Genomic DNA, 14,239 nt, shown 5'->3' with positions numbered 1-14,239 from the left:
CAAGGAGATTTTTCTTAGATCTTAACCATGAGAACTTTGTGTATTTTCTTGAGGTAAATCCCATGGGAATGTGGGGGACCCTTAAAACTGAGGACCCAGGAATTTTCAACTCTCAGGCTAGTTCACATTCAGCCTCTATCAGTTTGTCAGAATTACCATTTAAGGGTTTCGACTAGTTTATAGCTTCAGTGGCGTCTGCTGCAGGTGTCTGAGATCCAGCAGATCTCAGCTGTGATTCTCTGTATTGGCCTCTCTTTCCAGATTTCAGGGTAGCAGTTTGCCCTGTGACCTTAATTCCCTGATGGGTCTAAGAAGAATCATTGATTTTCAGTTTGTTCAGCTATTATCTTGTTGTTGAGAATGGGAATGATAATTTCCAAGCTCTTTACATGTTGTAGCCAAGACCAGAAGTCTCCCAATGTCCAGTTTTCAAGGCTGGAGCATGTTGTGGAATTAGCAAGGGTATTGGTGTTAGAGTGACCTACACTCAAATTCAGGCCGTGGCATTTAACTAGAGATATTATCTTGTATGAGTCACTTAACCTGTCTGAGCCTCAGTTTCCTCACCAAATAAAAATAATTCCAAATACATATGTTTATGTTAAGTTTAAATGAGAGGACATATGTGAGCAAGTTCATTATAGATCCCGGCATATAATTTGCAGGTGTCTCATAAATGTCAGTTTTCTTCTTCCATTAAGGTACCTGTGCTTGAAAACAAAGACTGGAGTCCAACCCATTGTGTGGCATTTATCCTAGGAATTTAAAAAGTTCTTATGAAGTATTTGCCATTCTTACAATGCTGGAAAAACTACCTTGAAAAAAGTAACCAGCCTTTATAAGGACCGTTTTATTCTTAAGGGCTTGAAGGGAACTCAATGGTTAATTTATTCCTGTCTTCCAACTACAAGTAGACTCTCCTTTTTAAAAAAAATCCAGTCTTTTACTGAAAAGGCCCATGAAAACACATTTCTTTCTGCCTAGGTCTGGGTAAAGAAACATCAGCACCAAGTACTAAGGACAGTCATTTTGCTACGGTTATAGGATATATGTCCTGGGTTGGGATGGGGAGAACTTACTGAACCATTTAAAGAGAGGTGATAGCCTGATTGCACACTTTACATATCAAACCATATTGGAGATTTGTGTCCCTTTTTGGGCACCATAATTTAAGAAGGAAGTTGATAACAGTAGAGTGTGTCCAAATAGGGGTGACCAGAATAGTGATGGGGGCAACAATAAATCTAGAAACCTTGCTATATTTGGATGAATATTAATTTATTAGATCTATTTATCTGTATCATATATCTTTCTATATATTGTTAAAAATAGAATATTTTCTGTTTGGTGCCAAATTTTTCGTAACATCTCTGATTTTACGTTGTTCCAACTTTTCCTGGATATAATGCTTGATTTCTTCCCAGGAAAGAGGCAGAGGAAAACCTCCCCTAGCTTAAGCGTACATTATTATCTGACCAAAAAAAAAAAATCAATCAACTGAACTTCCTGGCCCATTCTAGCCCTTGGCTTCATTTCATAAAACCTCAAGTTGCCAACCTCAAGCTGAGCATCACTTTTCACCTAGTGTTGGTTCGTATAAATCCCCAAGGAGCCTTTGCTTGAGCGGTTATGGTTTGGTCTGTTGTCCCGTGATACAGAAGTAAGGGGGTTGGGCAAAACCCAGAGATGTGCTAAGTGGATTCTGAGCTGTGAAAGTTGGAGCCGGAAGCACATGTGAGCATATGAACCCCTAGCCCTTTCCCTCTGCAATATGTGTTCTTGTTATTCTTTCTGGAGAAGAGTTCATGATCTTTTGTAATTTTCTTTTTCTATTGATCCAGCAGTGCTAGTAACAGAAACTTAAGAAAAAAGTTATGGCAGTACAGTCTATGGAATTTCACTGTCATATATCTTGCACATTAGAGAACAAACGCACTGTGCTAGAGATGAAATTTGCCTTGTAGAGAATTAATTTTAGGGTAGCTTAGATGATTGAGATCCACAGGGTAGCATCTCAGCAGCAGTCTTTCTTCTCTGAATTCATGCTGTCCCAAGACAAAGGTGAAAGTATAACTCTGCTTTGTTGGTCTTTGGGCTGCAATTTCTTCCAGTACACTTCCACTTAGAGAGGAGAAGCCAATGGGAAAATAATGAGCTTAAAAATGAACTTGACTTTCAAAGATTTTTGAGGATGTGTGTGTTGGCTATAGGGCTGAGGGCAACTAGAGTGAAACCGTTGCCGGGAGACACTAGTCTGAGTTGACTACGTCTACTTTGCAGTTGTGTGACCCTGGGAAAGTGCTTAAATTCTGCTGAGCCTCAGTTTCATCACCTATAAAATGGGGATTTCAATACCGAATTCAGAAGATTGTTGTAGAAAGTAGATCTCGTAATATACTTGGAAATGCTTTGTAAATGCTAAACCATATAGCTTGGGAGTACTTTTAAGACAAGAAAGGTGTATTATTTATCTCCATCTACCTAGCACTTATATACTCCTAGTACTTAGCACAGGGTCTAGTATATAATAAATGATTGGTAGCTGAAATTAAAATGAATGAATAGTTTTTAATCTCCAAATTTCTGATGATTTTAAAGAATTAATTGACTGGTCCTTTGTATTGGGTTAGGCGATCTCTTGGCTTCATTCAATCTTTAGATTCAAGGATTGAAAATAAAGTAGTGTGTGGAGTTAGGAAGAGATTGTTATAAGATAGATAAACTTTCTAAGAATTGCTTAACGTTCTAAACAAAATAAAAGTAACAAATGAACATTTAGCAATTGATGAAAATGAAGATTAACTTTCTCAAGTGGGCTTGGAAACCCAGTAGAATTGCTCTGGCATCTGCTCAACATTCCTGGGCATGTCATAAACCCAAGGGAAGAATCTAGCAAGCGCGTTCTACCTTGTGAGGGATCTGGGGCAGATGGTGGTGGTACATCCTAGAGCTCACATCTGCCACAGATGACTTAGATGTTTGGCTAAGTGATCCCAAGGAGCTGTTGGAATGCAGTCTGTCTAGTAGTCTGAAAGTGGTAATAATTTGATTTTTCAAGGCTCATGAAATAGCATCATTTGGGGTACATCTGTCATGGACCTTTGCTCTTTGGAAGGAAAGGAAAGAAACTACTAAGTTAATTTTAAATGTCTTGGGAAACTTGGTTTCTTTGTTTGTTCTTAAACTATGTCTTATTTCTTTGAAAAATCTATTATTGCAGTTTTTTCCTTTCTCTCATATAAATGTGGGACTCTGGTTATTTGGGATAAATTGTGTCTGCAGTGCTTCAGTTTGGAGAAAATGGGATGGTGACATTATTACTTTCTTTCTCAAACCAATGACACTAATCAGGCCTTATGCCAAGGGGTAGGGGCAGCAGATGTAATCCTGAACCCGTAGTCTCTGTAGAGTAGATAAGGTTTCCAAGCCATGTGGAAGCCGAACTTACCAAGGAAGCTTAGCAGTTATCCTTCCAGATGTTCAGCTTGCAAATACCAAAGGTGTTATTTTCAGTATCGAATGTATACATAAGTGCATGTGTTGTTTTTTTCCATCCAGATACCCGTTTAGGGGATAAATTCCACTTTCAGGTCTGTCAATCTGTTAGATAGCTCCCTTTAAAGTTATCTAGAGAAAATCTACCTACATGATGAAATTTGTGATAGCTTTTATTCTTGGCTAAGAACTTGCCTCTCCTCCAGGGATGAACAGGCTTAAATTGTTATGTGAGTTTATATAGTGTATGGTTGGTTGTCAAATATTTATCTCTGTCTAAAAATGAAATGTCTTGAAATACAATTTCTTTTTAACTGAATAACTCAATGTGAGAAAGAGAAAGAACTTCTCATTTAGCCAATTTTTAATCAATATTTTTATGAGAAACCAGAATGTTAACTGAATCCTGGCTTTTGTCATTTGAAATATAATTTGTGTGTTTAAGAATTTATGTGCACATCAGGGTTTGGACTTCATGTTCAGAAAGGAAAATTGATTTATAGGAACAAACAGCTGCAGGAGTAGAGGCAGTGCCAGAAGTAAACATGAGTCAGTTATTTAAGGCAAATGGGACCTTAATCACCACAGCAAGAGAGAAATCTCAAATTCAATTACACACTGGATTTTCATGCTTTAATTTGTGGGCATTTCTTTATCTCTTATTTTACAGAGGCCTTTGAAATCGTTGTTCGCCATGCCAAGAACTACACCAATGCCATGTTCAAGAACAACTATCCGAGCCTGACCCCACAAGCTTTTGAGTTTGTGGGTGAATTTTTCACTGATGTATCTCTCTACATCCTGGGTTCTGACATCAATGTGGATGACATGGTCAATGAATTGTTTGACAGCCTGTTTCCAGTCATCTATACCCAGCTAATGAACCCAGGCCTGCCGGAGTCCACCTTAGACATCAATGAATGCCTCCGAGGGGCAAGGCGTGACCTGAAAGTATTTGGGAATTTCCCCAAGCTTATTATGACCCAGGTTTCCAAGTCACTGCAAGTCACTAGGATCTTCCTCCAGGCCCTGAATCTCGGAATTGAAGTGATCAACACAACTGATCACCTGAAGTTCAGTAAGGACTGTGGCCGAATGCTCACCAGAATGTGGTACTGCTCTTACTGCCAGGGACTGATGATGGTTAAGCCGTGTGGTGGCTATTGCAATGTGGTTATGCAAGGCTGTATGGCAGGTGTGGTGGAGATTGACAAGTACTGGAGAGAATACATTCTGTCTCTCGAAGAACTGGTGAATGGCATGTACAGAATCTATGACATGGAGAATGTACTGCTTGGTCTCTTTTCTACGATCCACGATTCCATCCAGTATGTCCAGAAGAATGGAGGAAAACTGACCACCACTGTGAGTACCATTCTACAGTTTTCAGAGGAATTGGATTCTACTGGGGGTAGGGCAGCCTGGCCAGTAGCAGGTGCTGATGGAGAGAAGTGAGAAAAAAAGTGGGCAGGGATGGTAGAGGGACTGAATGACCTCACAAAGCTAGGCAGCACATTAAGTCCACAGGTAATGGAGTCCTAAAGCCTGGCTTTGAATTTTAGCTTCACCCACTTTCTTGCTGTGGGACCTTGGGTGAATCATTTTATCTGTATGAGTCTCATATTGCTGATTCATAAAATAGGGATAAAAAGAATATCTTCTTCATAGGGAATAACATGTGTTAAAGCACTTAGCATGTGCCTGGTACATGGTAATTCTTCAGTAATTATTAGCTATTATTACCACTGTTGTTAGTTATCACAACCTGCATGACAACCCTGTGAGGTAGGAGCTGTTATCTCCATTCTGTAAATGAGGAAACTGAAGCTCAGTGAAACTGTAACTTGACCAAGCCATGATTCAGAAGTTGATCAGGTATCCCTTTAATTAGGTTATCACCACTTTCTTTGATTCTGATTTCACTCTTGTGCTCTTAATCATATATATCACATTACTATTTTGAGTAGTGACTTTATTTTTTAAATTTATTTTATCGAAGTATGGTTGATTTACAATGTTATGTTAGTTTCTGGTATACAGCAAAGTGATTCAGTTGTACATATATATAATAGTTTGCATCTGCTAATTCCAAACTCCCAGTCCTTCCCTCCCCTCCCCGCCTCCCCCTTGGCAACCACAAGTCTGTTCTCCATGTCTGTGAGTCTGTTTCTGTTTCGTAAATAAGTTCATCTGTGTCATATTTTAGGTTCCACATATAAGTGATATATGGTATTTGTCTTTCTCTGTCTGACTTAACTAGTATGATAATCTCTAGGTCCATCCATGTTGCTGCAAATGGCATTATTTCATTCTTCTTTTTGGCTGAGTGATATTCCATTGTATGTATATACCACATCTTCTTTATCCATTCATCTGTTGATGGACATTTAGGTTGTTTCCATGTCTTGCTTATTATAAATAGTGCTGCAATGAACATAGGGGTGCATGTATCTTTTTGAATTATAGTTTTTTTCCGGATGTATGCCCAGGATTGAGATTGCTGGGTCATATGGTAGCTCTACTTTTAGTTTTTTAAGGAACCTCCATACTGTTTTCCATAGTGGCTGCACCAATTTACATTCCCAACAACAGTGTAGGGGGGTTCCCTTTTCTCCACACTCTCTTTAGCATTTGTTATTTGTAGAGTTTTTAATGGATGGTCATTCTGACTGGTGTGAGGTGGTACCTCATTGTAGTTTTGAGTTGCATTTTGAGTAGTGACTTTAAACATAGGAGACCCAGCTGGACCCCACTAACTGAACCTACACAAGAACACAGGTGAGGCAAAACGTTCATGTTTTCCAACAGTTGTTTTTGCAGCCTTGATTTATACCAGTGTAAGGCTGATAGGATTTGTGATGGGGGTGGGACAGTTTTGTGAGGCAGAAGATTGATTGGTTTCAGTCAGACAATGTTAGTTACATTGTACCTGCTAAGCTAGGGCGCACACATTCAGAACCACTGGATGCACACACTTTCCAACACAGAGCAGACCACACAGCCAAGAGCTACCAGCCAGATCTCACTAAGGTGATGGTGACTGATTCCTGAATGTCGCCAGCTTTGTAGAAGGACGTGGCAGAATAGTATAATACACTACCCTTGTTGAGCTCCTACCACACTTGAGGTGCTCTGCTGGCCAGTTCACATAATATTATTTCTTAGTAATCCATGGGATAGGTCCTAATATAATATTATCCCCATTTTACACAGGAGGTAATGAAGCTTAGAGGGCTTAAATATCTTGCCCAAACGTCAAAGCTAGTTAAATAGAGGTGGGGGAACTGGGATTCCAACCCTGGCTTGTTGCCTTGCTCGAGTCATGCTCTTATCTTCTATATAGTGCAACTACTGTGTACTCCGAACCATTGCTTACCCAGAATGTGGAGGGCAGATTGGGCCATTTAGCCCTGTCTTTAAACTCTGGAAGCACGAAATGATAGGGGTAATTGGTTTCTTTGGTGAATGAAGCTAGAAAGGAGGACAAAAATGATGCAACCCCCAGGATGGCTACTTACGGAACTGCTCTAATTGCCCCATTCACAATGTTAGACGTTTAAAACACATTTGCTGAGAAAATATTTTATAGTAAAATTAACAGAAATGTCCTGACGATAGTGTTCTTCAGCGGCTAATTATTCCTTTGATTGCTTTCTAGTTGAAGGCCAGATTCTAGGGCCTTATACAAAAGTAAATCTCACAGAACTAGAAAAAAGAAAAGTCAGTACATTCGTATGTTCATTCACCTGAAATTGATTGAGGGCCCACTATGTGTCAGACACAGAGCAAGAGTGCCAGGGGTGTGGAAATGTCTTCAATAAGAGGAAAAATAAGGAGGTAACATTAAAGACAGGGTATGGGAGTGTTTAAAGTTTGCCTCTGATATTGGTCGCTTGACAGCAACGTCTTGAAAACAGGTATTCTCCTCTAGTGCTTTTAAACACAGAAAAATAGGGTGGGGAGCTGGTAAGGGATTAAGTCCACTATTTTGATCAGGCTCTAGACATGAGGGTTTGTTTAGTAAACATTTATTAAGCATCTGCTCTGTTCGTGGCACTTTGCCAGGTACTGGGTACTCAGTTACCCAAGACATAGTTCTTAAGTCTTTAAAAGGTCGGTTTAGCTTCGTTGACAGACAGACATGTAACTGAATAAATTTCACCACAGTGAACATCTCACTATAATGTGAATGTTAGAAAGGCCGTAAGAAATTAGTCTAGTCCCACTGATTTACAAATGAAGTAAAAGTTCAGGGAGTCTTGCCCAAAGTTATATAATTAGTGGAAGAGCCAGAAGTAGAGTCCAAGGTCTTCTGCTGCTACAATCTAGCACTCTTTCCACCACGCCCCATCCCAGACTTTCACTCTAAAAGCTCCATTAGGATTTTGCAAAGACATCATGAACTTAAACTGAATAGCTGTTTTGGGATGCCAAACCTGCTGTATTTTAGGTGCACATGTGCCCGTTTGTGTGTGTGCATGCGCACACACACAGAGGGAGTACATTTCATGTCATTATCATTCAGGAAGAAAGGCCTTGGCTGTCAAGAGGCGCTCAGTGATGCAGTCCCTTTCTGTTTTGGCCATTAAGGGCCTGACTGCTCCCAGCTCCCAGCTGGCGATGAAAGCGTGAAGTCTGCCTTCCCCGGGGAACGCCTAAACTAGAAGAGAAAGCATATGTAAACTCTGCCTTGTTACTGTTTTATGATCGCCAGCTCTAAGTAATATATACCAAATGGTGGGGGCGGGGAATCATGGGCCAGGTGTGACCCAGCTATACTCTGTATGGGCCAGAAGGGGGCTGGGCCATCTATGGGGGCTGAGGGGAAGTGAGGGCTGAGTGGACTGCAGAACTCTATTCCTGTTAACAAAACCACAGAATGCCCCAAAGCCAAAGCTGATTGAAAAACTAAAGCATTAATGAGATTCTGCTGTAGCACCTTCACCTTCCTGCTGCGATAAAGTGTAAGAGCCTGCCATTTAGTCCTGCTTGAGGTTAAGCTGTGGTGAGAGACCTCTTCGAAAATAGGCTCTTCCAGAGCTCTGTTTGGGACAGCCTTTATAGCTAGCTATAAGCCATGCCACGAGGTCTGCCATGCAGGGACTTTGCTCAGCTGTTTTGGTGGCTACCGTCTACCCCAGATCATAAAGGACATTTTGGTCTTATCTAAATGAATGGGGCACTGTTAATTTTTTATAATTATGGCCTATTAGTGTTTTAGTTTTCCCTAAGATGGTCTTCGGTTCTTCAGACTACCAAGTGAAGGCATGCAAGCAAATGTTAGGGTGCTGTTGCTGACGGTTACCTGGAGGCGGTAAGCATGTAGTTCTCAGGCTCGGCTCATCACCACAATCATCTAGGGAGCTTGTTAAACAGATTCCTGGAGCCTCCCCCCTCCCCCCGAGGATTCTGATACCGTAGGTCTGTGGAGAGGCCAGAGAATTTGTCACTTCAAAAGTACTCCATTTGATTCTGATACTTCCTTGGAAGCAACTCCAGCCACCTTGTTTAGAAGACAAGGTAAGGCCCAGAGGTTGCAAGTGAATGACAGTTAATGGCAAAGCTGTGACCGTGCACTCTTCATCTATCAAATGGGGTTGATATGTGGGGATTCACTGAAATGATAGGTTCAAAGTACCTGGCAGAGTTCGAGGCACATGGCGGGTACTCACTAAGCCCCAGTGCAGTACTCTTTCTACAGCAGTTTTCTAAGTGCCAAATAGATAATGAGATTTTCTTAAACTTGTTTTTAAGTGCCAAGATGTTTAATGTTATTTTAATCCAAAGACGTGAATAAAAATAGCAAGTATGTGAAAATGTGAGAGAGAGTGTGTGTGTGTGTGAGAGAGAGAGAGAGAGAGAGAGAGGAGAGGGGAGAGGAAGGGAGAGAAAGAAAATTTTTACTGAAAAGTTCAAGAAAGTATTAATTATGGGACTGTAAATAGATCCATCTTGATTCTTCATCTACATTTGTGAACTAGGTTAAGTATCATGGCCCCAAGTGAGTACTGAGTAGGTCTTTAATAGTATTTGGGGGACTTCCCTGGTGGTGCAGTGGTTAAGAATCTGCCTGCCAATGCAGGGGACACGGGTTTGAGCCCTGGTCTGGGAATATCCCACATGCCGCGAGGCAACTGAGCCCATGAGCCACAACTACTGAGCCCACACACCACAACTACTGAAGCCTGCATGCCTAGAACCCGTGCTCCGCAACAAGAGAAGCCACCACAATGAGAAGCCCACGCGCTGCAACGAAGAGTAGCCCCCGCTCGCCACAACTAGAGAAAGCCCATGCGCAGCAATGAAGACCCAACGCAGCCAAAAAATAAATAAATAAAATAAATAAATTTATTTTAAAAAATAGTATTTGGGTATCATTTGGGTAGTGTTTGAGGGTATCATTGTTAAATTTATCAGCACGTTATTGAATTCCATATCTTATACCTTGAGGCAAATACAAATATGTACAGTTTTCAATACATATACTTTCAACTTTGTTGTTACACCACACAAAACGTTGAATGCTACAACCTTTTTAAAATGCAATTATTCTTATTCTGAAACCACTTTGATTGTAATTACTATATCCCTATATGTGAATTATATGCATAGCCATTGTACATTTCAGATCCATTGATTAAATGAGTAATAATCAGCATATTGGATGTTTATTGCTATTCCAGAAAGTTTCCCAAAACTTTCTGTGATTTCATTTACTTTCTTTACGATCCCCCCCAAAGTAATTGCTCACATATCCTCGCATGGCTGTTTGCACTTTTAGTTTTCCATTTGTACTCGTGTTCTTTACTGATTCATCTCAGAACTTCTCGGCATTAGTGCTTCCTCTCCCATAATTTCATTATCTTGACTTGTTGTATGCTTCATTGAATGTTGTACAAAATTGCAACCTTTTCTACCTTCACTGTTTCTCCCTTTCTTTCCTCATTGTGATATTCATTTTAGCACTATCTGAAATAGGATTCATTTCAGGGAACATTTAGTGAGCATCTAATTGTGGAACCACTGATAGACACCGGGGGCACAAGAAGTGGCTGGAAAGATGACCCTGACTGTTGCTGTCCTCAGGGATCACTTGGCCAGTAGGTAGCGGAGCTAGGATTCAAAGCTGGATCTATCTGACCCCAAAGCTCATGCTTTTCGTAATTACTCCATATCGCTCTTTCGAAGAGTTCCACTCTCTTTTCACCAGAATCTTCATTCCTTGAACATAGGCTAAGTGGGTCTTTATTATCTTATTTAATAATATCCTGTATTACTCTCCACTGTTTTTCCAGCTTCACAATCAGTTTTTGAATTCATTCTCCCTCCTTGGAGACTTTTGCTATAGTATTTCCCAATGAAGTACTAAAAAGCATGAGATTTTTCGTCTTCATAACACTTAAAGGCACAGAGTAGTTTCTAGGGGAAGAAGGAATGTTTATGTAGGTGATGGAAGACCCAGTCACACAGTAAAATGACTTTGCCTAGAATCTCTATGCACCGTGCCAGTGGTGAGGTATAGGTTTTCTTCCAGTTGCAATGTTTGGAATCTGCCTGTTGGACCAACAGATAGTTTTTAATGCATTTGCCTTTGATTCTGGACCTTAGTACATCCAGGTCTCCATTATGGAGTTTCCTTAGTAGTAACATTGCCTACTGAGAACCTAACATATTCTGATATCCAAGCACATCCATTTCCTTTGGTAGAATTTCTGAAGATATCTTCAGTGAAATCAATATTTATTTATGTGTGCTAGGAAGCTCTGGGGAAGATTCTCTGTTGATCCTCAATAATAATTCACTCTATCAAATTCTTATATTTTGCTGTCTGTGTGAGTGACTGTAACTCATCAGAATTTCCAAGATTAGCCCTACCTTCCTCTCTGCTTCTGAAGGCTGAGGTTATTTCTCAGATGTCAGAATGTCAGTGTTTTTCTCCTCATGCTATCACTTTGGACTTTCATTTTTTAGTCTCCTATAGGGATAGATACCTTGTCTGAATTCATACAAGCTGTTTTCAGTTGCAAGTGATTTCAAAGTGATAAAAACAAGTAAATGGCTAACTACCTAATTACTGTCTGCAGGTCAGCATCTAGAACTGTGGTAGGCAACTTTATTTGCATGAGGTCCATTTCTGGAAAGACAAAAATGTTTACAGGCTGCCATCTTTTTTTTTGTTCACAAAAAAAATAACTTTAGTGATTCCCATGGGGAAAATATAGAGTTTTAAAACATAGATTACCTACTTAATGATGAGAAGAATACAAATGAAAAAATTGGCATCACTTTCAGGCACTAAATGTTAATTTTAGGACAGGTTTCAAACAGTGGTCACACAAGGGAAGCTTTTTATAATGCTTCATCCTGAAATTATGTATATTATGGGTCATATTAGGGAATTAGATGGGCTCCTCATAAATCTAGAATTACTTGCCTTTCCCTTGGCAAGAGGGTCAGCGTGATTATATGTTGTGAATCTTTAGAAAGAAGTTTTTCCTCCTTTCTGTGGTCTCTGGACTGATGTGGCAGGAAAATGTCCTCAAGAACTGTGAAACATCTGAGATTTTTACCCTAATTGCAAACTAACAAGTTACCTGGCCACAGTTTCATGGATGCTGGATAAAGACGGGAGATTCCTGGCTCAGAGATGCAGGACAGTTTACTTCTCACAGCGATAGCAGTAGCCAGAGTATCAGCATTTGTGCCAGTTCCCCAAGCCCCAATTCCCACGGGGAAAGGCAAAGAGGACCAGATGAGTCCTACACACACAGTGAGTTGCATTACAAGAGAGGAGCCTTGAGCTTAGGGAACTCAAATCTTTTATAATAGGTAGTAAGAGTGCTCGTTCTTTTCTCTGAAGGGCGACACTCTCACTGTCTTCCAAGACTATTCACTATACAAAGATACTTGATAAAGACAGTCTGGGGGGTAAAGTGCCTCTGTTAATAAGACGTGCAGAAACACAAGAGACCCACGGAAAACTGTCTTGCAACATGTGATTCCCCAGCCTTGGACGGCTGCAAAGACCTCTCAAGTTCATGATGCTTTTGGAGGATCAGGCAAGAAAATAAGAAGTTAGTGAAAGACACTTAGCTCAGCCCTGACTGGTTGGTCAAAAGGCTGGGCTACGTCCCACCTGTCGGAGGGTAGCAGAACGCACATCCAAAGATAGAGCAAGAGGGAGGAGATATGGGAACATATGTATATGTAGAGCTGATTCACTTTGTTATATAGCAGAAGCTGGCACACCATTGTAAAGCAGTTATACTCCAATAAAGATGTTAAAAAAAAAAAGAACGGTGGCAGTTTTCTCAGCTCTTCAGAAAATACTTTAAAAAGTATAAAAGCAGCACTTGACTAGTTGCCTCTGGTTAGGAGTAAACTCTGCTACTCTGGGCCTCCAGCTACTACCTATTGCTCTCTCTTTTGGTCCCCAAGCTATTGTTTCCTTTCTTGCTTGTTCAGGCTCTGGGGTTGGGAGTTTTGTATTGCTAAGTAGCTTGGCTGATAGTTTTCTCTTTCACTGCTATTTTAAGATGAAGCAAGTGATAACCACAGAGTAGTAAGCAGATGCTTATCCATGTCTGTTGGGAGTGACGTGGAGGACTGATTTGTGCTCAGAGTATATTCAGAAAGGTTAGAAAGTCAGGAATATTCATCCAAGTGGGCAGAAGTCCAGGAAGTCCTTCCCCTTGACCTGATATTCTGAGAATGCTTGTGCTCCCAGGACGAGAATGAGGAAGTCCAAAATGCCTTTTTAATGTTGAGTGGCCAGGGAATCAGAGCAGAGGGAAAGCAGCCTCTATCTGGCAAGGGCAGAAAAGCCCCTGAATACTTGCTTTGTTTTTTATTGCAAAACCTAAAACGCCTCTGAAAACATGGAGTCGTGTATGCAGTGTGACTCCTCTGATTTCCTTTTTACCCGCTCGGAATAAGGTTACTCTTGGCAACTGTAGTGCTACATCCTTCACTCACAATAGCGCCGCAGTGGCCTTGGCTCACTAACCTCTTACACCTCTGCATTTTACTGTCTTGCTCAGGTCTCTGGCAGAAAATGTTTTCTACTTGGCCCGTTTCTTAAAAGGCAGTCCTAACCCTAACCCCACGTTAAAACTTGAGCACATATTTTGAACATCACAGATGTTTGTTTTTGTTTTTTAGTTTCTTTTTTCCCCCCACATCTTTATTGGAGTATAATTGCTTTACAGTGTTGCGTTTCTGCTGTATAACAAAGTGAATCAGCTATATGTATACATATATCCCCATATCCTCTCCCTCTTGCGTCTCCCTCCCACCCTCCCTATCCCACACCTCTAGGTGGTCACAAAGCACCGAGCTGATCTCCCTGTGCTATGCGGCTGCTTCCCACTAGCCATCCATTTTACATTTGGTAGTATATATATATGTCCATGCTACTCTCTCACTTCGTCCCAGCTCACAGAAGCATTTTTAAATGAAGTCACACTGTGTACAGTAATTTCTTCCAGGGAGGGGGTAGTTAGAATATTTGCTGTAATGAAGAATTTCACAAAAGGCCAAGATGAGAGAATTTGGGGCAGATTTCTTCCAGTGTGTTACAGCCTTTGTAAGATAAAACACAAACTTTCATCATCACCAGCAGGCACAACTTTCTGAGTCCTGGTACTGGGTACTGTTCTAGGTCTCACTGTTTGCCATTCCTTTCCTTATTGGGGGGCCTGTTAATAGAGTAAGACAAGTAACCTTTGTTTTGGTGAAGGTACAG

The 14,239-nt window shown here is 40.7% G+C and overlaps 1 protein-coding gene across 1 annotated transcript in view; it reads left to right on the top strand.

Moving 5' to 3' along the window:
• Nucleotides 1-14,239, top strand: part of GPC3 (glypican 3) — a 426,198-nt gene that overhangs the window by 216,627 nt on the left and 195,332 nt on the right. The window contains exon 3 of the mRNA XM_082445345.1: nt 4,166-4,860. Within this exon, the coding sequence (XP_082301471.1) occupies nt 4,166-4,860 (695 nt within the window). The remainder of the gene's footprint in view (nt 1-4,165; nt 4,861-14,239) is intronic.

This window comes from Balaenoptera physalus (genome assembly GCF_965194825.1).
Source record: "Balaenoptera physalus genome assembly, chromosome: X".
Taxonomy (NCBI): Eukaryota; Metazoa; Chordata; class Mammalia; order Artiodactyla; family Balaenopteridae; genus Balaenoptera; species Balaenoptera physalus.
The sequence above is the reverse complement of the archived record's forward strand: the minus strand, read 5'-3'. Positions and strand labels throughout refer to the sequence as shown.